This window comes from Budorcas taxicolor, chromosome X (genome assembly GCF_023091745.1).
Source record: "Budorcas taxicolor isolate Tak-1 chromosome X, Takin1.1, whole genome shotgun sequence".
Lineage (NCBI taxonomy): Eukaryota > Metazoa > Chordata > Mammalia > Artiodactyla > Bovidae > Budorcas > Budorcas taxicolor.
This window is the reverse complement of record NC_068935.1, coordinates 97,967,703-97,993,558: the sequence shown is the minus strand read 5'-3', so window position 1 is coordinate 97,993,558 and position 25,856 is coordinate 97,967,703. Positions and strand designations below refer to the sequence as shown.

At 43.0% G+C, this 25,856-nt stretch overlaps 1 protein-coding gene across 1 annotated transcript in view; it reads left to right on the top strand.

The window, feature by feature from the left end:
• Positions 1-12,760: 12,760 nt before the first annotated feature.
• The window catches only part of ZNF674 (zinc finger protein 674), a 36,267-nt gene continuing 23,171 nt past the window's right edge, over positions 12,761-25,856 (top strand). The window contains 5 exon segments of the mRNA XM_052662723.1: positions 12,761-13,187; positions 15,676-15,744; positions 16,313-16,332; positions 18,151-18,277; positions 18,594-18,692. Of these exon segments, the coding sequence (XP_052518683.1) occupies positions 12,761-13,187; positions 15,676-15,744; positions 16,313-16,332; positions 18,151-18,277; positions 18,594-18,692 (742 nt within the window).

The following is a 25,856-nucleotide window of genomic DNA, read 5'->3' as shown; positions in this document are numbered from 1 at the left end:
ATCCTGTATGGGACTCTTTGTGCCTCTTGGACTTGATTGACTATTTCCTTTTCCACGTTGGAGAAATTTTCAACTATAATCTCCTCAAACTGTTTCTCATATCCTTTCTTTTCCTCTTCTCCTTCTGGGACCCCTATAATTTGAATGTTGGTGCATTTGATATTGTCCCAGAGGTCTCTAAGACTATCCTCAGTTCTTTCCATTCTTTTTACTTTATTCTGCTCTTCATAAGTTATTTCCACCATTTTATCTTCCAGCTCACTGATTTTTTTTTTGCTTCAGATATTCTGCTTTTGATTCCTCCTAGAGTATTTTTAATTTCAGGAATTGTGTTGTTTGTCTCTGTGTGTTTATTCTTTAACTCTTCTCGGTCTTTGTTGATTGATTGTTGCATTTTCTCCATTTTGTTTTCAAGGTTTTTGATCACCTTTACTATCATTATTCTGAATACTTTTTCAGGTAGTTTGCCTATTTCCTTGTCATTTATTTGGACTTCTGTGTTTTTAGTTTGCTCCTTCATTTGTGTAGTATTTCTCTGCCTTTTCATTATTTTTTTTAACATTGTGTTTGAGGTCTCCTTTTCCCAGTCTTCAAGGTTGAATTCTTTCTTTCTTTAGGTTTCTGCCCTCCTAAGGTTGGTCCATTGGTTTGCATAAGCTTCACATAGGGTGAGATTTGTGCTGAGTTTTTGTTTGTTACTTTTTCCTCTGACGGGCAAGGCAGAGTGAGGCAGTAATCTTGTCTGCTGATGATTGGGTTTGTATTTTTGTTTTGTTTGTTGTTTAGATAATGCATCCTGAACAGTGTGCTACTGGTGGTTGGGTGACGCCGAGTCTTGTATTCAAGTGGTTTCCTTTGTGTGGGTTCTCACTATTTGACACTCCCTAGGGTTAGTTTTCTGGTTGTCAAGGGTCTTGGACTCAGTACAAGACCTTTTAGAACTAACACCCCAAAAAGATGTCCTTTTCATTATAGGGGACTGGAATGCAAAAGTAGGAAGTCAAGAAACACCTGGAGTAACAGGCAAATTTGGCCTTGGAGTACAGAATGAAGCAGGACAAAGCCAAATAGAGTTTTGCCAAGAGAATGCACTGGTCATAGCAAACATCCTTTTCCAACAACACAAGAGAAGACTCTACACGTGGACATCACCAAATGGCCAACACCAAAATTAGACTGATTATATTTTTTGTGGCCAAAGATGGAGAAGCTCTGTACAGTCAGAAAAAAACAAGACCAGGAGCTGACTATGGCACAGATTATGAACTCCTTATTGCAAAATTCAGACTTAAATTGAAGAAAGTGGGGAAAACTACTAGACCATTCAGGTATGACCTAAATCAATTCCCTTATGATTATACAGTGGAAGTGACAAATACATTTAAGGGACTAGATGTGATAGAGTGCCTGATGAACTATGGTTGGAGGTTCATGACATTGTACAGGAGACAGGGATCGAGACCATCCCCAAGAAAAAGAAATGCAAAAAAGCAAAATGGCTGCCTGATGAGGCCTTACAAATAGCTGTGAAGAGAAGAGAAAAGCAAAGCTATATCCATTTGTATGCAGCGTTCCAAAGAATAGCAAGGAGAGATAAGAAAGCCTTCCTCAGTGATCAGGACAAAGAAATAGAGGAAACCAATAGAATGGGAAAGACTAGAGATCTCTTCAAGAAAATTAGAGATATCAAGGGAACATTTCATGCAAAGATGGGCTCGATAAAAGACAGAAATGGTATGGACCTAACAGAAGCAGAAGATATCAAGAAGAGGTGGCAAGAATACACACAAGAACTGTACAAAAAAGATCTCCATGACCCAGATAATCACAATGCTATGATCACTCACCTAGAGCCAAACATCATGGAATGTGAAGTCAAGGGGGCCTTAGGAAGCATCACTATGAACAAAGCTCATGGAGGTGACAGAATTTCAGTTGAGCTATTTCAAATCCTGAAAGATGATGCTGTGGAAGTGCTGCACTCCATATGTCAACAAATTTGGAAAACTCAACAGTGGCCACAGGACTGGAAAAGGTCAGTTTTCGTTCCAATCCCAAAGAAAGGCAATGCCAAAGAATGCTCAAACTACTGCACAATCACATTCATCTCACACGCTAGTGAAGTAATGCTCAAAATTCTCCAAGCCAGGCTTCAGCAATATGTGAACCGTGAACTTCCAGATATTCAAGCTGGTTTTAGAAAAGGCAGAGGAACCAGAAATCAAATTGCCAACATCCGCTAGATCATCAAAAAAGCAAGAGAGTTTCAGAAAAATATCTATTTCTGCTTTATTTAGTATGCCAATGCCCTTGATTGTGTGGATCACCACAAACTGTGGAAAATTCTGAAAGAGATGACCTGACCTGCATCTTGCGAAATCTGTATGCAGGTCAGGAAGCAACAGTTAGAACTGGACATGGAACAACACACTGGTTTCAAGTAGGAAAAGGAGTATGTCAAGTCTGTACATTGTCACCCTGCTTATTTAAGTTAGATGCAGAGTACATCATGAGAAATGCTGGGCTGGAGGAGGCACAAGCTGGAATCAAGATTGCCGGGAGAAATATCAGTAACCTCAGACATACGGATGACACCACCCTTATGGCAGAAAGTGAAGAAGAACTAAAAAGCCCCTTGATGAAAGTAAAAGAGGAGAGTGAAAAAGTTGGCTTAAAGCTCAACATTCAGAAAATGAAGATCATGGCATCCGATCGCATCACTTCATGGCAAATAGATGGGAAAACAGTGGAAACAGTGGCTGATTTTATTTTTGTGAGCTCCAAAATCACTGCAGATAGTGACTGCAGCCATGAAATTAAAAGACGTTTACTCCTTGCAAGGAAAGTTATGACCAACGTAGACAACATATTAAAAAGCAGAGACATTACTTTGCTGACAAAGGTCCATATAGCCAAAGCTATGATTTTTCCAGTAGTTACATATGGATGTGAGTTGGACTATAAAGAAAGCTGAGTGCTGAAGAATTGATGCTTTTGAACTGTGGTGTTGCTCCCCTGGACTGCAAGGAGATCCAACCAGTCCATCGTAAAGGAGATCAGTGCTGAGTGTTCATTGGAAGGACTGATGTTGAAGCTGAAACCCCAATACTTTGGCCACCTGATGCAAAGAGCTGACTCATTTTAAAAGACCCTGATGCTGGGAAAGAGTGAAGGCAGGAGGAGAAGGGGATGACAGAAAATGAAATGGTTGGATGATATGACCAACTCAATGGACATGGGTAAACTCTGAGAGTTGGTGATGGACAGGGAGGCCTGGTGTGCTGTGGTCCAAGGGGTTGCAAACAGCTGGACATGACTGAGGGACTGAACTGAACTGAACTTGGAGACCTATCTAGTAAATTAGTATCCTTGTGGTTCTAGAAGTCCCTCCATTAAAAAACAACAACAACAACACACACACACATAAACAGTTTCCCAAGTTTTCATGATTTATTGTTGTTCAGTCACTTAGTTGTGTCAGTCAGTCACTCTGTTGTGTTGTTCAGTCACTCAGTTCTTTGTGACACCACGGACTGCAGCATACCATTCATGATTAGAGAACCTTTTAATCACATCACGATTTTAAATAAGCCAGAGAACCACTGTTTCATTGAATAGATTCTATGAATGCTGACCCAGGACAGGCATGGCAAATAGATTTCAGCATGATTTCCAACTCTGACCAGTAGAGGTAGTCTAGAACATACTGTTGAGAAGAATATAAGAGTTTGTCTGATCTTATCAGGATGCAATTATTGACAAACCATAGCTTCCATGTAGGCAGACTATAATGGCAGCATAAAGGCAATGGACTTGCTGGTCTTGATCTAGGTTCTTTAGCTTTATTTTCTCTGGCAAAGGATTCCTCTAGTTCAGAATTAGTGACACAAGAATTCCTCCAATAGGAACTCAACTAGGAAAATGTGAAATCTTTATTCCTTATAATTTGTTCATGTTCACTGAGTCTTTACTGAGTGGACTGGTCCTTCAGGAAGGGGAGGAGGTTCTTTATATTGAAGGGAATGCTGGAATTGGAATCTATCTCCAAGCTCAGTACCCAGGAGGATACTCCATACCCAGATGTCCCCATGCCTGTAGCCTTGGTCAGGAGCATTTGAGCATAATCTAGGAATTTCTCCCAATTCTCTGAAGCCTCTTGGCTCTATCACCTACGAATATTTTGGCTCCTCCACTGTGAAGCTGCTCAGGGATTTGGAGCCCAGTTCTCTCCACTTGGGGATATGTTGTCAGAGATGTGGGTTTGTGTGTGTACCTGTACACCTAGAAGTACATACATGTACAAGTGTGCACAAACATAGTGGGGTACACAAGCATAGTGGGGGGCACAGATTAGAATTCACCTGATATCCACAGGGTCCAGGGCCAGGAGAAGAAAATTCTATAATACAAACCACTTCAGCAGCTGATGCTTCTTTGGTTTGCAGAGTGTCACCGGAGACACTGGTAGTCTGGAATGAGGAAAAGGGAGACAAATGTTTCACCTTTAGTGGGATTTTCAAAGATGTGCCAGGTACTGTCTGTTGGCACTCCGTGACACTCCCACCCCCATCCCCTCTCCTGTGCTGAAGAGACTGGAAGCACTGAGATGAGAGTTCTCAGACTCCCTTGCCAGTGTGAGTTCTCTGCATGAATTTGGAAGGGAGAAGGGAGTTAGAAACCATACTTCCCCTCTAGCTGAAAAAGTAGACAAGTATCTTTCAACAGATGAGAGTTTAGTTTTCATTTTATTATAGTTGATTTACAGTGTTACATTAATTTCTGCTATAAGCAGATGTGGGCTTCCCAGGTAGCTCAGTTGTTAAGAATCCACTTGTAATGCGGGAGACCCCTGTTTGATTCCTGGGTCAGGAAGATCCCCTGGAGAAGGGATGGACTACCCACTCCAGTGTTCTTGGGCTTCCCTTGTGGCTCAGCTGGTAAAGAATCCGCCTGCAATATGGGAGACCTGGGTTCGATCCCTGGGTTGGGAAGATCCCCTGGAGAAGGGAAAGGCTCCCCAATCCAGTATTCTGGCCTGGAGAATTCCATGGACTGTATAGTCCATGGGGTCACAAAGAGTCAGACATGACTGAGCAACTTTCACTTTCACAAGCAGATGTGAGTTTTGCAGCACCTGCTAGACTCCCTTACATGTTAATCACCCAGTCACCCTGGAGCCATGAGACTCCTGTGCTGTCAGCAATGATTTTCTGCAGTTTTTTGACTTCTGGGTCTCAGAAAAAAACTTCCTGATCCTTTTCTGTACCATGGTGATTCTGAAAGGCAGTGGTGGCTCCTGATCTGTACTCCTCCATTCTCTTTCTCACTTCTGGAATGATGACAACCAGAGTTCCCTGGAAATCATGTTGAAGAGGGCAGAAATGTTAACAGCCTGGGTCCATATGGGGGAATGCCATCTGTCTTTATGGAATACCCATGGTTTATTCTTTTTTCTTGTTTTGTTATTCTTTCTTTAAAAATTAATTTGTTTGATTAGAGGCTAATTACTTTAAAATATTGTGGTGATTTTTGCCATACATTGACAAGAATCAGCCATGGGTGTATATGTGTCCCCCATTCTAAACCCCGCTCCTACACCCCTCCTCATCCCATCCCTCTGGGTTGTCCCAGTGCCCCAGCTTTGCGTGCCATTTCATGCATCGAATTTGGACTGGTGATCTATTTCACATATGGTAATATATATGTTTCAATGCTATTCTCTCAAATCATCCCACCATTGCCATCAGCCATGGAGTCCAAAAGTCTGTTCTTTAGATCTACGTCTCTTTTGCTGTCTCGCATATAGGGTCATCGTTACCATCTTTCTAAATTCCATATATATGCATTAATATACTGTATTGGTGTTTTTCTTTCTGACTTACTTCACTCTGTATAATAGGCTCCAGTTTCATCCACCTCATTAGAACTGATTCAAATGCATTTTTTTAATAGCTGAGTAATATTCCATTGTGTACATGTACAACTTTCTTATCCATTAGTCTGCTGATGGACATCTAGGTTGCTTCCATGTCATAGCTATTGTAAACAGTGCTGTGATGAACACTGTAAACAGTAATAAACATCATAAACAGCTATTGTAAACAGTGTTATGTGGTAAACGTGTCTCTTTCAATTCTGGTTTCCTTGGTGTGTATGCCCAGCAGTGGGATTGCTGGGTCATATGGCAGTTCTATTTCCAGTTTTTTAAGGAATCTCCACATTGTTCTCCATAGTGGTTGTACTAGTTTGCATTCCCACCAACAGTATAAGAGGGTTCCCTTTTCTCCACACCCTCTCCAGCATTTATTGCTTGTAGACTTTTTGACAGGAGCCATTCTGACCAGGGTGAGATGGTACCTCATTGTGGTTTTGATTTGCATTTCTCTGATAATGAGTGATGTTGAGCATCTTTTCATGTGTTTTTTTAGCCATCTGCATGTCTTCTTTGGAGAAATGTCTGTTTAGTTCTTTGGCATATTTTTTGATTGAGTTATTTATTTTTCTGGTAATGAGCTGCATGAACTGTTTGTATATTTTGGAGATTCTTTGTCAGCTGTTTCATTTTCTATTGTTTTCTCCCATTCTGAAGGCTGTCTTTTCACCTTGCTGATGGTTTCCTTCATTGTGCAAAAGTTTTTAGATTTAATTAGGTCCCATTTGTTTATTTTTGCTTTTTATTCCATTACTCTGGGAGGTGGGTCATGGAAGATCGTGCTGTGATTTATGTCAGAGAGTGTTTTGCCTATGTTTTCCTCTAAGAGTTTTATAGTTTCTAGTCATACATTTAGATCTTTAATCCATTTTGAGTTTAGTGCATGGTGTTAGAAAGTGTTCTAGTTTCATTCTCTTACAAGCGGTTGACCACTTTTCCCAGCACCACTTGTTAAAGAGATTGTCTTTTCTCCATTGTATATTTTTGCCTGCTTTGTCAAAGATAAGGTGTCCATAGGTACGTGGATTTATCTCTGGGCTATTTTCTTCCATTGATCTATATTTCTGTCTTTGTGCCAGTACCATACTGTTTTGATGACTGTAGCTTTGTAGTATAGTCTGAAGTTAGGCAGGTGGATTCCTTCAGTTCCATTCTTCTTTCCATGGTTGATTCATATGTAAGTAGGAAAGCAGCTGTGTCTGAGCCATCATCAGTTCAGTTCAGTTCAGTCACTCAGTCGTGTCCGACTCTTTGCAACCCCATGAATTGCAGCACACCAGGCCTCCCTGTCCATCACCAACTCCTGGAGTTCACTCAGACTCACATCCATCGAGTCAGTGATGCCATCCAGCCATCTCATCCTCTGTCGTCCCCTTCTCCTCCTGCCCCCAATCTCTCCCAGCATCAAAGAGTTTTCCAGTGAGTCAACTCTTCACATGAGGTGTCCAAAGTACTGGACCTTCAGCTTTAGCATCATTCCTTCCAAAGAACACCCAGGACTGATCTCCTTCAGAATGGACTGGTTGGATCTCCTTGCAGTCCAAGGGACCCTCAGGAGTCTTCTCCAACACCACAGTTCAAAACCATCAATTCTTCGGTGCTCAGCCTTCGTCACAGTCCAACTCTCACATCCATACATGACCACAGGAAAAACCATAGCCTTGACTTGATGGACCTTAGTCAGCAAAGTAATGTCTCTGCTTTTGAATATACTATCTAGGTTGGTCATAACTTTTCTTCCAAGGAGTAAGCGTCTTTTAATTTCATGGCTGCAGTCACCATCTGCAGTGATTTTGGAGCCCCAAAAAACAAAGTCTGACACTGTTTCCACTGTTTCCCCATCTATTTCCCAAGAAGTGATGGGACCAGATGCCATGATCTTTGTTTTCTGAATGCTGAGCTTTAAGCCAACTTTTTCACTCTCCTCTTTCACTTTCATCAAGAAGCTTTTTAGCTCCTCTTCACTTTCTGCCATAAGGGTGGTGTCATCTGCATATCTGAGGTTACTGATATTTCTCCTGGCAATCTTGATTCCAGCTTGTGCTTCTTCCAGCCCAGTGTTTCTCATGATGTACTCTGCATATAAGTTAAATAAGCAGAGTGACAATATACAGCCTTGACGTACTCCTTTTCCTATTTGGAATCAGTCTGTTGTTCCATGTCCATTTCTAACTGTTGCTTCTTGACCCGCATACAGATTCCTCAAGAGGCAGGTTAGGTGGTCTGGTATTCCCATATATATATATATATCTTTTGGTCTAATTCAGCCTAATACAAGTGTTGTTCCATATATGTAGTTACTGGTAGTCCCTGGAGTTTGTGGACAGGCAGTTGAGCTTACAAATAGTGTCTGGGCATCTGAGAGGTCCCTGGGGGTCTATTTTGCCCATGGTGTTACCAGCGCAGGTATGTAGACTTACAAAGAGAGCTATTTGGACCTTTTTCCTGGGCTCAATACAGCCAGGTCCTCTTGAGTGGCTGAGACTTGTACAGCATGTTGGACAAGGAGGCCTGGATTGGAGATCACCCCAGTGGTTCTTGAAAAGTCTTAAGTAATCCATCATTGAGCATCCATTCCTTTACTAGTCTCCTCCCTCAGAAGCTCTTGTACAACAGAGGGAGGGAAGGAGTAGAGAGGAACATTGGCTGGGAAGTCAAGTAGATTAGGTCCTAGTCTCAGCCTATTAACAACTCTCTGAAGCTTCCTTTCCCTCCATGGGCTTGAGAGTCTTCAAACTCAGAAGGAAATTAGTGAGAAGCCTCAGTACTGAGATTCAGAGAGCACCCAATTCTATCCCTCATCCCTGATTACATCTGTGTCTCTGTGTGTTCCAAGCAGACGTCATAGCTGCTAAACTAGAGGGTCTGAGAAACCTTATTTGGATTCAAGGTGTATATTCTGAGGACCAGTACATTAGCACCACCTGGGAGCTCATTAGAAACACAGACTCTCAAGGCCCACCACATAACTACTGACTCAGAATCTGCAATTTGATCCCAAGGGGATCCCTCTGTGCCTTCAAGTCTCAGATGTACTGATCCAGAGGCGTGGGGGAAAAGACCAATGTCAGCTTGAAAATAAAGAATGGGATTTGCAGTCAGGAGACCTAGGCTCTACTTTCAGTTCTGCCCTTTACTTGCTCTACACATTTCACCAAAATATGTAATCACCCTCATCCTTATTCTTAAATGAGGTTGCTCTCATAACCACTGAATGGAGTAGAGGTTAATGTATATATTCTGGAGTCAAACTGCCTAATCTTAATTCTTTATTTCATTTACTAGCTGTGAAGCTTTTGGTAAGTCACTTGACATGCACATCCTTCTGTTTCCTTATCTGGAAAGTATAGTATAATAACGAGGGATTCTAATAATAATTTTAAGTTAGAAGTGAATATAAATAACATAGGACAGTGCCTGGCAGAGCCTAAGTCCACAGCACATATTATTACACACTGGCTTTTTACAGCATCTTTAAAGAACACAAAGAGACCTTATTACTTATGGGGTTTGCATGGTGTACACCCTTCTCAGCTGAAGGACACAATCACCCAAAGGCTGAGGTTCTAACCTCTAGGCCATCAGACATCCGTGAGACTGGCTTCACGCTACCATTTTGGAGCCATCAACCAGTCCCCTGGGTTCGATTCCCACCTTGTCTATTCCAGCTCCACTCACTCCACACACTTTCCTGCCTGTGGGAAATCTGCAGGAGTAGTGGCTCAGAGAGCTATGCAGTCCACCCAGGAGTGAACACTTGAATTGGCCTTCCCTTTTCCTACAGAAACTCATGCAGTTCAGAAAGCATAATGTCATCAAGGCATTGCTCAACAGACCTGTCACCACAGTCATTCCAGGGAAGACTTCCAGGAAGGGGGAGGTACCAGGGACCTTCAGCTGAACCCTACAGCTCAGCAAGAAAACAAGCTCCCTCAGCTGCCACTAGGCAAACCTAGACAGTGTATTAAAAAGGTCCATATAGCCAAAGCTATGATTTTTCCAGTAGTCACGTATGGATGTGAGAGTTGGACTATAAAGAAAGCTGAGTGCTGAAGAATTGATGCTTTCGAACTGTGGTGTTGGAGGAGACTCTTGAGAGTCCCTTGGACAGCAAGGAGATCAAACCAGTCCATCCTAAAGGAAATCAGTTCTGAATGTTCATTGGAAGGACTGATGATGAAGCTGAAACTCCAATACTTTGGCTACCTGATGTGAAGAACTGATTCACTGGAAAAGACCCTCATGCTGGGAAAGACAGAAGGCAGGAGAAGGGGACAACAGAGGATGATATGTTTGGATGGCATCACCGACTCAATGGACATGAGTTTTAACAAGCTCCAGTAAATGGTAAAGGACAGCGAAGCCTGGTGTGCTGCAGTCCATGGGATCTCAAAGAGTTGGACATGACTGAGTGACTGAACATCAACAATAGTTGCTGCCCAGTGCACATCCTCAGGACCTCTGCTCCTCAGAGGTGGGAAAATCCCAGCCTTGCTCTCCAAGTGCTGTTCCTTAGGTTGGCCACCTCCTCACAAACACCAAGCAGATGTACTGCTGAGGGCACAGTCAGACTGGATTCATGAGCCCCACCCACTGGGATGGTTGTAACAACCAACCTGGGAATCTACAGCAACAATGTGTGCAGGGTCCCCATGGCTGGATGATTCCCTAGGATGACTCAGGACTTGGAAACACTCTTATGACTTCTCAGAGTCTGGGAGTCCTACTGAGCTGTTATATACATAGTTGATTTATGACAGTGAAAGTAAAATCAGCAAAGGGAAAGGCACAGGGGTGAAGTCCAAGGGAAACCAGTTGTGAGATCCAGTTGTTCTCTCCCAAAGGAGTCACATGGACAACACTTAATTCTCCCAGAAACGATCTGTGACAACGTATGCAGTGTCACCAGTCAGAGAAGTTCAACCATGACTATGGGTCCAGAGATTGTACTGGAGGTCAAGCATGCAGGCATGCAGCTTCCATGTGACCACTTCAGTTACTCAGTCTACAGCCCCCAGATGTCAAATGAACACAGCATGACCCAGGGCCTCAGACACAAAACAGATGCTCATCATAAATCACAGTTAGCAGGAGCTACCTGGTCAAATGAAACAGAGAGGGCTGGAATACAGAAATACCCTATTAGGCAGAACATGCCAGAGTCTTTGGGGTGGCTTCCCAGGAGTGCACAAGAACCAGTCTTCATCAGACAGACTTTTCTTTGGAATATAAGGGTTTGAGTAACTGGGACCTTCTGGAGTTACCATTTACAGTGAATTTTAACTTATTAATATTTAGAGACTTAATTGTCATTTAGAAATGTTATCAGTTGGGTATGAGTGGTGATCCTGTGCAAGGGTGATGACAAAGTGAAAGTCCACAGTGCAGGAAGGAGCAGTAATGGGGACTAGCATGCTCCCTAGTGTTGGGGAGAGGACAGCAAATACTGCCACCAATTGCCAGGTGCCTGCTGTGGGCAAAGTCCTGGGCTTGGAGTTCTAGAGATGTTCCTTCAAACAATCATGAGAACTGTTTGGATGGGTGGTCTTTAGCTATGATGTAAACAAGGCTCAAAGGGCCAGTAAGTGGTGGAGCCAATCCTTCTCTTCTATGGACAGAAAGATCCCAACAGCTAGGTAGATTGTGGGCTAGAAGAATATCTTGGCATGTTTCCTGGATCCTGACGCCCAAGCCACACTAGGAAAAGCTGGTACTGTGTGAACAACCACACGTCCTTCACCAGCCCCTTCTTTTTGTGTGAGCACTCATTCCTGCCAAGTCAGGATATGGGCAGAGTCTGAGCAGGACAAAAGACCAGGTCTTTCTGCAACTAGGGGTTTCTCTACTGTCCTCGGGGCACTATCACACTAACTCTATTAAATTTCTCTTGCCTCTTGACAGTGTTGTCAGAAAAGCTTGTCAGGTCACTTTTTCTGGAAATAGGTTAGGATCCCCAAATCTGGCCATCATTTACAAATGCACAAGGAATTCACAGAGTGGGGGGTCCCCACTCACACGGCTGACAGTAAACAGACTCTTCTCCTAGGACTTCTACACAAGACTGGGACAGAGTCACTTCCCAAGAGACCTCCAGGTTGTAGATTTGGGCTATGATTCATCCAACTACCCTGGGAGTATCAATTAACTCATAGGAGCAAAGGGAAAGAGGGGGAGAAAGCAATGTGTTCACATGGAAGAATAAATAAATGTATGTTGGATGCCACGACTTCTTTCCTCACTTGTATCTTTCAACAGTGCCTGGCAGATATTGGCTGTAGCACAGGGGTCGGCGTCCAGATTCTGCCCTGCCCAGACCAAGTTCTGCTTGCAACCAGGGAAGTGCCACAGGCACACAGCACACAATTAGCCTCTCTCCCCAAGACCCTGACAAGAAACAGAAAACTTTCCTGAAGAGCACTACAGGACTTTTTATCAGACCACGTTGCCACAGGCTGGCATCATCAGAGAAACAGTTCTCCCCTACTTTATGCTGCATTTTCAAAATGGGCAAAGCCCAGGTTCTCCAAAGATCCCCAGGCTCCAAGAAATCAGAACTCCTCGATTTATTTCAGGAGAATCAGGCATCATGGTTTCTTCATTCGTGCATGCTGCCGGCCCAGCAACCTGTCTCCCATCCGCTGCTCCAGGCAGCTTCGCGAACAGTGCCTGACCTCCGTTCTCTGATCCCTGACCTGACACCAGAGCCCAGCTCCAACGGGCCGGCCCCGCCTCCAGATGGCCGCACCCATGTAGTTTGTAGTTATCGCTGAGGCTTCTTATTCTGATGATCTAAAGAAAGAGGAGAGCGTGGCTTTGCGGGATGGAGGGATGGGAACTCCCCAGGGAGCACAGACACAAGGAGTCCCGGCGGCGCAAGAGGACGGGGAGAGCAGGCCTCGGAGACAGCGGACCCGGCTCCGCTACGACAGTCTGCGCGGAGCCCGCTTGCCTCCTGCCTCTCGAGACGCTTCCCGTCCCCTCCATCCCCCGCCCCAGCCTTTCGTACGACTCGTCGCGGAAAATGGTCGCGCTCCCTCGTCGCTTCATCTAACCTCAGAGGGAGCCACGTCAGAACCAGCGTCCCCGAAAGGCGCCATGTTGCCCATTGGCTGTCTTGCCATCCCCCAAGCCCCCTCACCTCCCTCCTGCGCGTGCGCAGCACTTGGGCTCCCAGGGCAACGGGGAACGGAAGTGTTCTGCTCACCCCGAGGGTGGTGCGAATTGGCGCTGGCTGTTTTACGCCCTCAGACCTCGGGTTCCTGGTAGTTTAGTAAGGGGAGGCGAAATTGGGGACGGGCTGAATGGGGAGGTCAGAGGGGCCGTGGGCCGGGGGGTAATGAGCTCGCGCCCCTGGGGTGTTGAGTGACAGGGCCGTGGGGCGGGGAGGGGACTACGGAGTTAACGAGTGAATGGTTCATTAATTGATTCCTTTAGCAACTGTTTACTTGGTGGTGGTTTAGTCGCTAAGTCCTGTCCGACTCTTGTGACCCCATGGACTGTAGCCCACTTCTGTCTATGGGAGTTTTCAGGCAAGAATACTGGAGTGGATTGCCATTTCCTTATCCAGGGGAATCTTCCCAACCCAGGAATCGAATCCGGGTCTTCTGCATTGCAAGCAGATTATTTACCGACTAAGCTATGAGGGAAACCCAGCTGTTTACTTAGTGCGTCGTGGAGAATCCCAGGGACGGGGGAGCCTCGTGGGCTGCCATCTATGGGGTCGCACAGAGTCGGACACGACTGAAGCGACTTAGCAGCAGCAGCAGCAATGAATACCAGACACCATTGTTTCACGTTAGTCATCACAATAGCCCCATGAGTAGGCACTATGATTCTTTTCATTTTACAAAGAGAAAGCAAGAACAGAAAGGCTCGGACACTTGACCAAAGTCACACAGTAAACTAGGGGGATCCTTGTTCTTTTTTTCAGCATACTATTTATGTGTTTCTAACTAACATACCCTGAATTTATCAACTTTATGGCTTACTGTCTCTCCCCTGCTAAGAATACGGCTCCTCAAGATGGGGAACTCTGTTCATGTAGAACAAGCATACTAGGCACTCACTTCTGTTATTAACTGAAGAAAAGCAGCAGAGCGGGTGGTCAGTTTCATTCCATAGCCCAGACTCTTAGGAAGTAAGGCAGTGCCTAGCTCTTTATCTAATGGTGGTGGTAACTGAGCTTACTAAATGTCAACTCTTAAAACTAGAGGGAGGCACTGTGTCTTCTGGTGTCAAGGGAAACATGTGGATTTTCCTCAACTTTGCTCCATCATAGACGTTGCTAACTGCACCTCCTGTGTGGTCATTCCTTTTCCAGGGTCAGGGTTCATAACAGCCAACAGCTCACCAGCTTCAGACGCCAGCTGATCTATCATGGGCTTCCTTAGTTAGTCTACAGAAGACCCAGTCTGAGACCTGAGAAGGAGGTGAGTTTGCCTGGTCAGAGGTAGAGACATGGTTCTGAAGGGAAGGTCCTAGCAAAGGTATCTTTGTCTTTGAATCCTTGGGTCCTGCCTCCTTAGTAATAAGACAGATCATTTGGGAATTCCCTGGCGGTCCAGTGGTTAGAACTCCATGCTTTCACTGCTGAGGGTCCAGGGTTCGATCCTGGGTAAGGGAACTAAGATCCCACAAGCCGAGCGGCCAGACCAAAAAAAAAAAAAGAAAAAAAACCCCTAAACACCCAAAAGACAGCTTCTCTGAGGGGAGCTGGAAGAGAAGCACCACACCAGACGTCAGGGCAGAGTGGGGAGATCCACAGGACAGACTCAAATGCTCTGGTTAGAGGGAAGTGGGTCAGAATATAGCAGGTTCTAGAAGAACTGAACCTGCAGCGCCCTCTGTCCCTTCCTTCCGCTGAGAGAGAGCAAGACTTCTAGCCACCATCAAGAGCTATGTCATGGTGGTCAGTTGAACCTCTGTTGCAGGAGAGAGATGAAAGTTATGGATGGATGGAGGGATGCTTCCCTGTGGTAGTGCTAGCAAGGACATTATCAGGCTGGAAAGATTGACTCCCTACCTCCCAGGACTTTCTCCACTCTTAACGCATTTGTGCACACACATTTGTGCTCCCCTCTTGTGCCGTGGGCTATTTCAGTCAGTCCCATAGTAGGAACAATCCACTTGCCTGTAGCAGAAATGTTGAATCTCCTCTACCCTGACTAAATGACTAAATGTTTTTGGTTTCTGCATTTCTGTGAAATCTCAGAGTAGTCTCTAGGTAGCCATCACCTAGCTATGCTACCCCATTTTCATGCTAGTAACTGGGTCTGGAAGCATGACTCACTAAGCTCCATCTTGCTGAACCTTGTTGTACTGATACTAAGGCAGGGATTGCTAGAGTGGCAGTGGTTAACAAAAGCTCCTTGCTTAAAATTTGTTTTGAAAACTGCCAAATAAGGAAGAGCTTGGCAATCAAATGGCCATGATGGGAAATAAGAAAGTATTAGGGAGGGAATAGGGAGGTGGTGGGCCGGAAGGACCAGGGTGGTGGGGAGCAAGGTCAGTGGTTTCCAGTTCCATGTGGACCTGACCAATGCCAGCCCCTTAACCTCTCTCCATCCCCCTACCTTCCACCCTCCACCCCTTTCCCTTCTGCCCTGCACTCAGCCCTGGTTAGTCTCCTTCTTCCAAACTGCAGCAAGTTGCCCCTGTCTCCAGACTGCTCAGGGTGTGTCACTTCAAGGGCTCAGTGTGATAATTAGGTGATTTGTAAGGATTTATCCTTTTTATTTTACTAGGAATTAATATTGTCAAAAGTGATAAAATGCAAGTAAACAAAAAAGGAAAGGTGAAATCAACCCTCAAAGGTAAGCAGGGTCAACGTTTTAATAGATGTTCTTCAGTACATGCATATAGCTTAACAAAGGAGATCCCACCCACCTGCTTTCTGGTAACCTTCTTTTAAATATGTTAAGACATGAGAACAGGATTCCATTGCATTTTTAAAGCCCATGTGGTATTTCCCATTTTGTGTGTCTTATTTTTTTTAAACTTGAGTCCCCGTTACTGGAGCTTTAGTTGCTTCCAGATTGTTGAATGGTGGAAACACCTACAGTTAACATCTTTGCAAATAAATTACGATAAATTCCCAGGCATAGAATTCTTGAGAGAAAGGAAATATCAGGTTGTTAATGGCTTCTGAGTAGAGGTCTTTAAACACGAGTCATACATCTGTCCAGGGAGAGAAAATTAATTCCCATGGGATTGTGCAAAACTCATGGGATCTTAGCCAAGGGAACAGCCTGGAGCTACCAGCCCTTGTGTTCTGATCATCCTCACTGTGGGGCAGGGGTTATTGTTATTAGGCTGGTGATGGTCTCAAGGCTGTGTGCACTGACCTCGACCCTCCTAGATCCCCATCCTTGGTCTGAGCAGGACCGATAGCCATGTCCCAGGTGAGTTCCTAATTTACCCCTACTTTGTTTCCAGTTAATTTGAGGCAACAATTAGGAAATTATATTGCAACCTTGAAAAAATATGTTAGTTCCCTTAGCTCTGGCTGTTTTCTGCTCAACCTGTCATCCACCTCAGGTTTCTCCAATCCTTCCTCTTTTCACAAAAAAGGAAAAAAAAAAAAAAGGGAACGAGATAAAGAGGAAAAGACATTTTTGTCTACTTCTTACTCTTGGAACTGAGCTTCATATTTTTGCCTTCTCAAAGAAAATTGTTTAAATGCATAGACTTATCTTGCTTTTTCTATTCATTTTCAGTTCACTTTTTGCCTTTTCATTATGTTTGAAATTGTGAAAGTAAATCCACGTCTCATGTTCTAATATGCATAAAATAAACAGTATCCAAAAGATCCCTATTTCTTCTTCCCCCAGTACCACATTCTTCCTCAGAGATGCCCACTGTTAGCAGTTTGGTGATAAGGTGCTGTAGATGCATTTACTTCAGTTTAATTAACTAAAAATAGAGGTACATGTTGGAGAAGGAAATGGTAACCCACTCCAGTACTCGTGGCTGGAAAATCTCATGGACGGAGGAGCCTGGTAGGCTACAGTCCATGGGATCTCGAAGAGTCCAACAGGACTGAACGACTTCACTTTCACTTTTCACTTTCATGCATTGGAGAAGGAAGTGGCAACCCACTCCAGTGTTCTTGCCTAGAGAATCCCAGGGATGGGGGAGCCTTGTGGGCTGCCATCTGTGGGGTCGCACAGAGTCAGACATGACTGAAACAACTTAGCAGCAGCAGCAGAGGTACATGTAATGTGTGTTTTTTCTCAAATGCCATCACACTCCCATACCCATCTTGCTTTTCCCACTTGGTTATATTATGAGTGTTGTTCCCCATCAGTACATAGAAACTGTGTCAGTTCCTCTTTTTATGGTATGGATGTCTCATTTAACTATTTCTTTCTTCGTGAATATTTGTGTGTTTTTTTTTTAATTTTTCTATTGTAAACAGTGCCTCATGAACCGCTTTCTATGTATCTGTTGGCTCATTAGTACAGGTATTTATGGAGAGTACACCTGGAAAAATTTTTGAACCAAAGGTATTCACACTTTAAATTTGCTTTCCCAAATCCTGGACTGATTGGTACTTTCACAAAATTTTAAATACCAGATAATTTCTGTCTTCAACTCTTCTAGGCTGTTGTTGAGAGATTAGAAGGAATCCAGTTCATGCTATGATGCCACCTAAATTCGAGGAAGATACTACAGAAAAGTAAAAAGTGAAAGACCACTTTTATTTAAGAATATGGATGCAGAAATTCTAAAAATGTGTTCTGAATAGATTATTAGTAAATTGAATTGAGCATTTTTTTAAAGTACTCTGTACCAATGATGAAACATTCAAACAAACACTTCGTTCAACAAAAGGTGAAAAATAATTTTCCTTCTCACATGTATCCATATCTCCTTCATATTTCATGCATGCTGCCAGAAATCATGTGTGCATATTTATTTGTCTCGATGGAAGAATCCCCTTTTCTTTTATTTTCTTCCTTTTTGCATATTACAGCACATTCTAGTCCTTTCTGTGTCCATTCCATTTCACTGTGTGTTTGATCAACCTTAGCTTTTCTCACCTCAGCACTCTTGACCTTTGAGTCAGATAATGCTATGTTGTGGAGGGGTGCCATGTGCATTGGAGGATATTTAGCAACATATCTGGCCTCTATCCTCTGGGTAGAGGGATGCCAGTGCCCTGCCGCCCAACCCCCCCTTGTTGTGACAGTGGGCTAAGGAGAAGTATGTTGTTGCAGGAAACATTGACCTTCAGGGATGTGTTTGTAGACTTCATGCAGGAGGAGTGGCAGCAGCTGGACACTGCTCAGAAGAACTTCCGCAGGGATGTCATGTTGGAGAACTATAGTCACCTGGTCTCTCTTGGTGAGGAACCCTCCACAGGGTGACTGGAACACACCCCCTTGTGTTTCCCTCTCTGGGCTGCTGCAGCTCAGGGGTGTCTGGGCCCTGAATGAGTCAGGCCTCAGGCTCCTGGTCAGGAATTTCTAATGGCATTTGCCCCCTGCCCAGGATGGTCATGCTCTTGCCTTCTCTGTGGATGGTCTGTGCTGAGGGCCCACTGGCTAGGCTCACAGGGCAGTCACCAAAGCCAGACCATCCCCGCCCTGCAAGGATGGGCCTTGGTTCTGGAATGCTGCAGATGTTCATAACCAAGTCCTCTATCATTTCCCCTCAACAGGATACCTTGTGGCCCAGCTACATGGGATCTTCAGGTTGGGACAAGGAGAAGAAGAGGCCAGGATGGCAGCTGGAGAAAGCGTGATGTGGAGCTGTCCAGGTAAGCCCACGTCAAGCCAGCTGGGCCAGGCAAGGGGACCTTCATGGCTCAGGGAGATCTTGGCCTCAGTGGCACACCCGGGAACTTATCTCAAAAACCCCAGGCTTGGGGACACAACTGAGGGCTGATGGAATGAACTGCTATGATAGCTACATGATGCCCCACATGCCACCCCTTATTCTTGGGGTTCAGACAGAGGCGGCTGCTATTGTTCTCTAGATCCTGTCTCCACCTTCTAGCATCTCCAGTATAGGGAGACGTGCCCAGGTTTGTCTCTTTCCTCTTCCTCCTCCTTTCTGAAAGCTGTTAAACCTTCTTTCTTGGGTATTCACATGTACATCAGAAGCCAAGCAGATGGAAGGATGATCTTTCCTCTTTATTTGGCATATTGTGGGCCCTTAAAGTCTGAAATGCAGTGTCTTTTACCTCAGGGAAATTATCCTGCCTGGCTTATTGATTTATTGGAGTTGGGATGGACAAAAGAGCTTTGCTTAGTGACCTTTAGCTCTACCAGGCCAGGTACCCCCGTGTCATTGTCTGCTCTCAGTTCAAGGCTAAACAGTGTCAACTTCACACAGATTTCTGTTTGCTTATTTCTCTCATGCCATTCCAAATCTGACTTGACTGCACCTGTTGTCAGATTCCCCCTCTTATCAATACTTCCCTCCTGCTTAGCTCTTTTGTCTTTTGTATTATCTCTATTTATTAAAATAAATAAACCTGAGAGCATATCATATTACTTCCACAGTGGCATGCTTCAGTGAGCACTGTCTGCTTTCCTGTTTGTTTGTTTGTTTTTGCTCAGGGTCCCTTATGGTGACCGAGGAAGTCTCGAGACATTGGTCTTCATCTTTTTCTCTCCCCCTCTTAGTGGTTACCCTTCACTGTGCTCCATGGACCAGCAGCCTGGGCATGGCCTGGGCTCAGAGTAGAAGTGCACATTTGGGATCCACTTCAGCTTTACTGAATCTGCATCTGCTTTTCAACAGCTGTTCAGAGATTAATTTCATGGCTGCAGCTGTAGTCAGACGGGCCCAGCTGATTCCAGGTGACTCTCTAGATGGCTTCCCCAGAGCCCACTCCTGCCTGGCAGGTGCACCCTCTCACTCAGAGCATCCCTGAACCTTCTCCCAAGGACATTTTGGCCTACAATTTACAATTTATCAATCAATCCCATATCTGCTGCTCCATAGAGATTCATCAGGGTTTCTGGTCTGCTGATGGCCTGCTTTTTTCTGCTTCCAGTGTTTCCAGGAATTGAGTCTCATTCTTATTTCAATATTAATTGTGGAAGGAGGAAGCATAGACTCAAAGGCAGCTTCCACCCTTTGAAGTCACATTTCCCATGTTGAGTCTGAATGTGCAGAACAGTCTGGGATATGAAGTAATCTCAGTGCATTCGCAGTCACACCTCCAAGGGCAGCTTCTTTTCAAGGTTTCTGATTCCTCTGATGAGCGTCTCCAAAGGTCCAGGGAGTACCTTCACACCTACATTTCTTTGTTCACTTTCCCTCCTATGAAAAATAAGGATTTAGTTCAATTAACCTTGATCTTCTGCTCTGCAGGGCTTTACAATGTTCGTTAAATTTTTATTTTTCCTTTCTTTGTTGGCTATCTTTGTAACTTTCAACAACATAGCTAAGCTTCTGTTTTTGCATTCCAGTTGGTAACTTTCTTTAAACTGTAGCCAAATGCCTGTGGCTTTTCTACCTGGAACACAAACCCCTAGAGGCAAGAGTCCACATCTTATTCTCATTCATCCAGGTGTGGGGCTGTAGAGGCACTAAGTAAGTATTGCTTTGATTGTTTTGGACTGGGGCAGAGGAAAGAGGTTTGTTATTCTTCCATAGCCCAGTGAAGAGCTTGGACTTCGGAGCTCACAGCCTAGATTCAGATTCTAGCTTCTTCACTCACAAGCTGTCACTTTGTACATGTGACTTAGCCACTGAATGGGGCTAAATGCTAGAACTTACAGGACTGACAGAATTTAATGTGTTGATAAATGTCAAGCACCAAAAAAAAGTGCCTAGGAATAAAGGAAATTCTCAATATAAGTAATCATTCTTTGTATTGTTATTAGCCATATAGAATATTTGTTTAATGTAATGGTTGTTAACCAGAGGTGTATCACCTGTGGAGGCCTAGTTATGTGCATTGTAACATTCTGATACCCATGTCTAGTTCAGATTCATTGCTTTAAATGTCTGCTGACAGAGGTTCAAAGAACTGTGAGACTTATCAAGGCCATCACCCAGGAGCATGGGTCAGATAGGGTAGTAAATAAGAGCACACAGCCTCACTACTGGATAGCTTGGTTCTCTTCCCCCATCCCTCCATTCTTCAAGCTACTTCAGGGCTTATATTCCCCTCTGGGCCCTGGATGAAATCTCTGACAGATTTCATAAATTCTCGGATTGTTCTGAGATAATAAAAATCTTCTGTCAAGATCCACATATCAAGAGTAGCCTCGCTGTCATATTAATTATTTTCAATTTGTTGAGCTTTTCACAGAAAGAACTTATACCTTTGTTAATTTTCTTTATTGTTTTTTTCATTTTGTTGATTTCTCCTTTTACATTTATTTCCATTTCTACTTCTTTGGGTTTACTTTGCTGTTCTGTATCAGTGTCTTTTTCCCTTCAACATTTTATTATAAAAATTTTCAGACAAAACAAGCAAAATAATTATAGTTTGAACATCCATGTAATACCATTTAGATTCTATAATGAATGTTTTGCTGTATTTGCTTTATTGCCTATCTGTGTGCTAATTCCTCTCTTCTTCCATCAATCTCCCTTTTTTGTGTGTGTGGAATACATTTCAAAGTAAGTTGTGGCTATCAGTACACTTCACACCTAAATACTCCCACATGCATATCATTAATTAGAATAAAATATTTCTTAGTATTTTTTCTATCCTTAATGCTTAACAGGTATTTTCATAAAAGGAAATGCAAAACTAGCACAATATGATAGTGGGTTGTATATGGACATCTTTTAATGTAATTTCCAGATGCATTTTCCATGTACTGTCATGATATATGTAACTGCAGTCTCTTCTTGAAAATGAGGTTTGGGTTATTGAGGTATAATTTATATACCATGAAGTTCACATCTCTTAAGTGTACAGTTCTATATATATTGACAAATATATAGTCATTTAAATACCACCACAGTCAAGCTATTGGACATTTTCATTCCCCTAAAACATTCCTTGTTCCTGTTTACAATTAAACTTCTCCCCTACTCTCATATCCAATCTTGTTTCTTCTAGTTTTGTTTTTTTCTAGAATGTTATATAAATTAATCTTATAGTATATAGCCTTATGCATCTTGCTTCTTTCATTTACCTTACTGCTTTTTAGGTTCATCTGGGTTGTGACATGTTTCAACAGTCTGTTCCTTTCTGTAGTCAAATGATACTCCATTTGCTTACCATAGACCAAGGAATGCACTTTTGAATTTTTTCTTGCTTTTGGTTATTATGAAAGAAGCTGGTATGAACACACTCATGTTTAGGCATTTGTGTGGGCCTATGTTTTCATATTTCTGGGGTAAATAGAGTGGGATTGCTTGGTCATATGGTAAGTGTATGTTTAACTTCACAAGACACTACCAAACTGTTTTACAGTGTAACTGTACCATTTTGGATGCCTACTAGCAACATATAAGAGTTCCAGTGTTCTGCTTTCTTGCCAGCACTTGGTATTATTAGTATTGTTAGTCTTTCTAGATGCTGTGTAAGAGTAGCTCATTGTACTATTAATTTGCATTTTTCCAATAACTGATATTCAGCATCTTTTCATGTTCTTTTATTTGCCATCTATATATCTTTGGTGAACTATTTCTTGTAATCTTTTGCCATTTTTGTTATTATTAAATTGTGAGAGTTCTTTATATATTCTGGATGCAAGCCCTCTATCACTATGTGTTTTCCAAGTCTTTACTCCCATGCTGTGGCTTGTTTTTATGTTAACAGTATCTTTCCCAAAAAAGACATTTTTAATTTTGATAAAGTCCAATTTATCAAATTTTTCTTCTACAGTTCATGCTATTATACCCTGTATAACAATTCTCTAACACAAGGTAACAGAGATTTTCTCATATTTTTACAATGTTCAGTTCACTTCACTCCCTCAGTCATGTCCGACTCTTTGCGACCCCATGAATTGCAGCACGCCAGGCCTCCCTGGCCATCACCAACTCCCGGTGTTCACTCAGACTCACGTCCATCGAGTCAGTGATGCCATCCAGCCATCTCATCCTCTGTCGTCCCCTTCTCCTCCTGCCCCCAATCCCTCCCAGCATCAGAGTCTTTTTCCAATGAGTCAACTCTTTGCATGAGGTGGCCAAAGTACTGGAGTTTCAGCTTTAGCATCATTCCTTCCAAAGAAATCCCAGGGCTGATCTCCTTCAAAATGGACTGGTTGGATCTCCTTGCAGTTCAAGGGACTCTCAAGAGTCTTCTCCAACACCACAGTTCAAAAGCATCAGTTCTTCCACACTCAGCCTTCTTCACAGTCCAACTCTCACATCCATACATGACCACAGGAAAAACCATAGCCTCGACTTGACGGACCTTAGTCATCAAAGTAATGTCTCTGCTTTTGAATATGCTATCTAGGTTGGTCATAACTTCTCTTCCAAAGAGTAAGCGTCTTTTAATTTCATGGTTGCAGTTACTATCTGCAGTGATTTTGGAGCCCCCCAAAATAAAGTCTGACACTGTTTCCACTGTTTATAATGTTAGCTCTTATATTTATTAGGCTTCCCTGATAGCCTAGTTGGTAAAGAATCCACCTGCAATGCAGGAGACCCTGGTTTGATTCCTGGGTCGGGAAGATCCCCTGGAGAAGGGAAAGGCTACCTACTCCAGTATTCTGGCCTAGAGAATTCCATGGACTGTATCGCCTGGAGAAGGGAAAGGCTACCCACTCCAGCATTCTGGGCTAGAGAATTCCATGGACTGGAGTCCATGGGGTCACAAAGAATTGGACACGACTGAGTGACTTTCACTTTCACTTATATTTAGGTCCATGGCCAATAATGAGATGAATATTTTTACTTGGTAGGAGTTAAGGGTCATTGTTTTCCTTTTTTTTTTTTGGCATATGCATATTTAATTGTTCAAGCAGCATTTTTTAGACGACTGTCTCTTCTCCATTGACTTACCTTGGTACCCTTATCAAAAACAGTTGAGCACATATGCATTGATCTGTCTGCCAACGTGGCACTGTCTTAATTACTGTAGCCTACATGTTCACATCAGGTACAGTGAATCTTCCAACTTTGTTCTTTTAATAATGTTTTGTTCCTTCATATTTTCATATAAATTTTAAAATCAGCTTGCCAATTTCTGCATGAAAGCCTACAGGGATTTTGTTTGGGATTACATTGAGTCTGTGGATCATTGAAGTGCTAAGAATATTGAGTTTTCCAATTCAAAAACATAGTGTATCTCTCAATTTATTTAGGTCTATAAGATTTATCCTAGTATCTCAGTAATATTTGGTAGTTTTGCGTGCATAGGTCTTGCATAGGGAATATAACTGCAATTTAAATATTTCATTTTAAACACGCCTATTTGCTTTTGGTCAGTATCTTCTTTGTTTTTGTTTTTTTTAATTTAGTGCTTTCTCTAGCAATTAAGAGATACATGCTTTATTAACCCTTTCACCATATATAGTTATGTTTTAAGACTTCAAGTCATATGTAGAAAGTTTATAGCAATATAGGTCACTTCCCTCCCCTCCTTTATGTTATGCTATAGGTTTCAAATATATCCACAACTGTCATACATATCTTAAAGAATTCAAAAGGAGAAAAATAGCCTGTTTTTTTTTTTTGTTGTTTTGTTTTTTTTTTTTTGCAACCCCATGGACTGTAGCCCACTGTCCATGGGATTTCCCAGGCAAGAATACTGGAGTGGGTTGCCATTTCCTTCTCCAGGGGATCTTCCCAACCCAGGGACTGAACCTGTGTCTTCTGCAAGTCTCCTGTATTGCAGGTGGATTCTGTACTGGTGAGCTGCCAGAGAAGCCCATTCTGTATATTTACCCAGATGTTTTTTTTTTGTTGTTATTGTTGTTGTTAATTTATTTTAATTGGAGGTTAATTAATTTACAATATTGTAGTGGTTTTTTTCCATACATTCACATGAATCAGCCATGGGTGTACATGTGTCCCGCATCCTAAACCCTCCTCCCACGTCCCTCCCCATCCCATCCCTCAGGATCGTCCCAGTGCACTGGACCTGAGTGCCCTGTCTCATGCATCGAACCTGGACTGGTGATCTATTTCACATATGGTAATATACATGTTTCAATGCTGTCTCTCAAATCATCCCACCCTCGCATTCTCCCACACTCCAAAAGTCTGTTCTTTACATCTGTGTCTCTTTTGCTGTCTCACATATAGTGTCATTGTTACCATCTCTCTAAATTCCATATATACGTGTTAATATACTGTATTGGTGTTTTTCTTTCTGAGTTACTTCACTCTGTATAATAATCTCCAGTTTCATCCACCTCATTAGAACTGATTCAAATGCATTTTTTTAATAGCTGAGTAATACTCCACTGTGTATATGTACCATAGCTTTCTTATCTATTCAGCTGCTAATGGACATCTAGGTTGCTTCCATGTCCTAGCTATTGTAAATAGTGCTGCAGTGAACATTGGGGGACACATGTTTCTTTCAATTCTGGTTTCCTCGGTGTATATGCCCATCAGTGGGATTGCTGGGTCATGTGGAAAATTCTGAAAGAGATGGGAATACCAGACCACCTGACCTGCCTCTTGAGAAACCTATTTGCAGGTCAGGAAGCAACAGTTAGAACTGGACATGGAACAACAGACTGGTTCCAAATAGGAAAAGGAGTACGTCAAGGCTGTGTATTGTCACCCTGTTTATTTAACTTATATGCAGAGTACATCATAAGAAATGCTGAGCTGAAAGAAGCACAAGCTGGAATCAAGATTGCTGGGAGAAATATCAATAACCTCAGATATGCAGATGACACCACCCTTATGGCAGAAAGTGAAGAGGAACTAAAGAGCCTCTTGATGAAAGTGAAAGAGGAGAGTGAAAACGTTGGCTTAAAGCTCAACATTCAGAAAACGAAGATCATGGCATCTGGTCCCATCACTTCATGGGAAATAAATG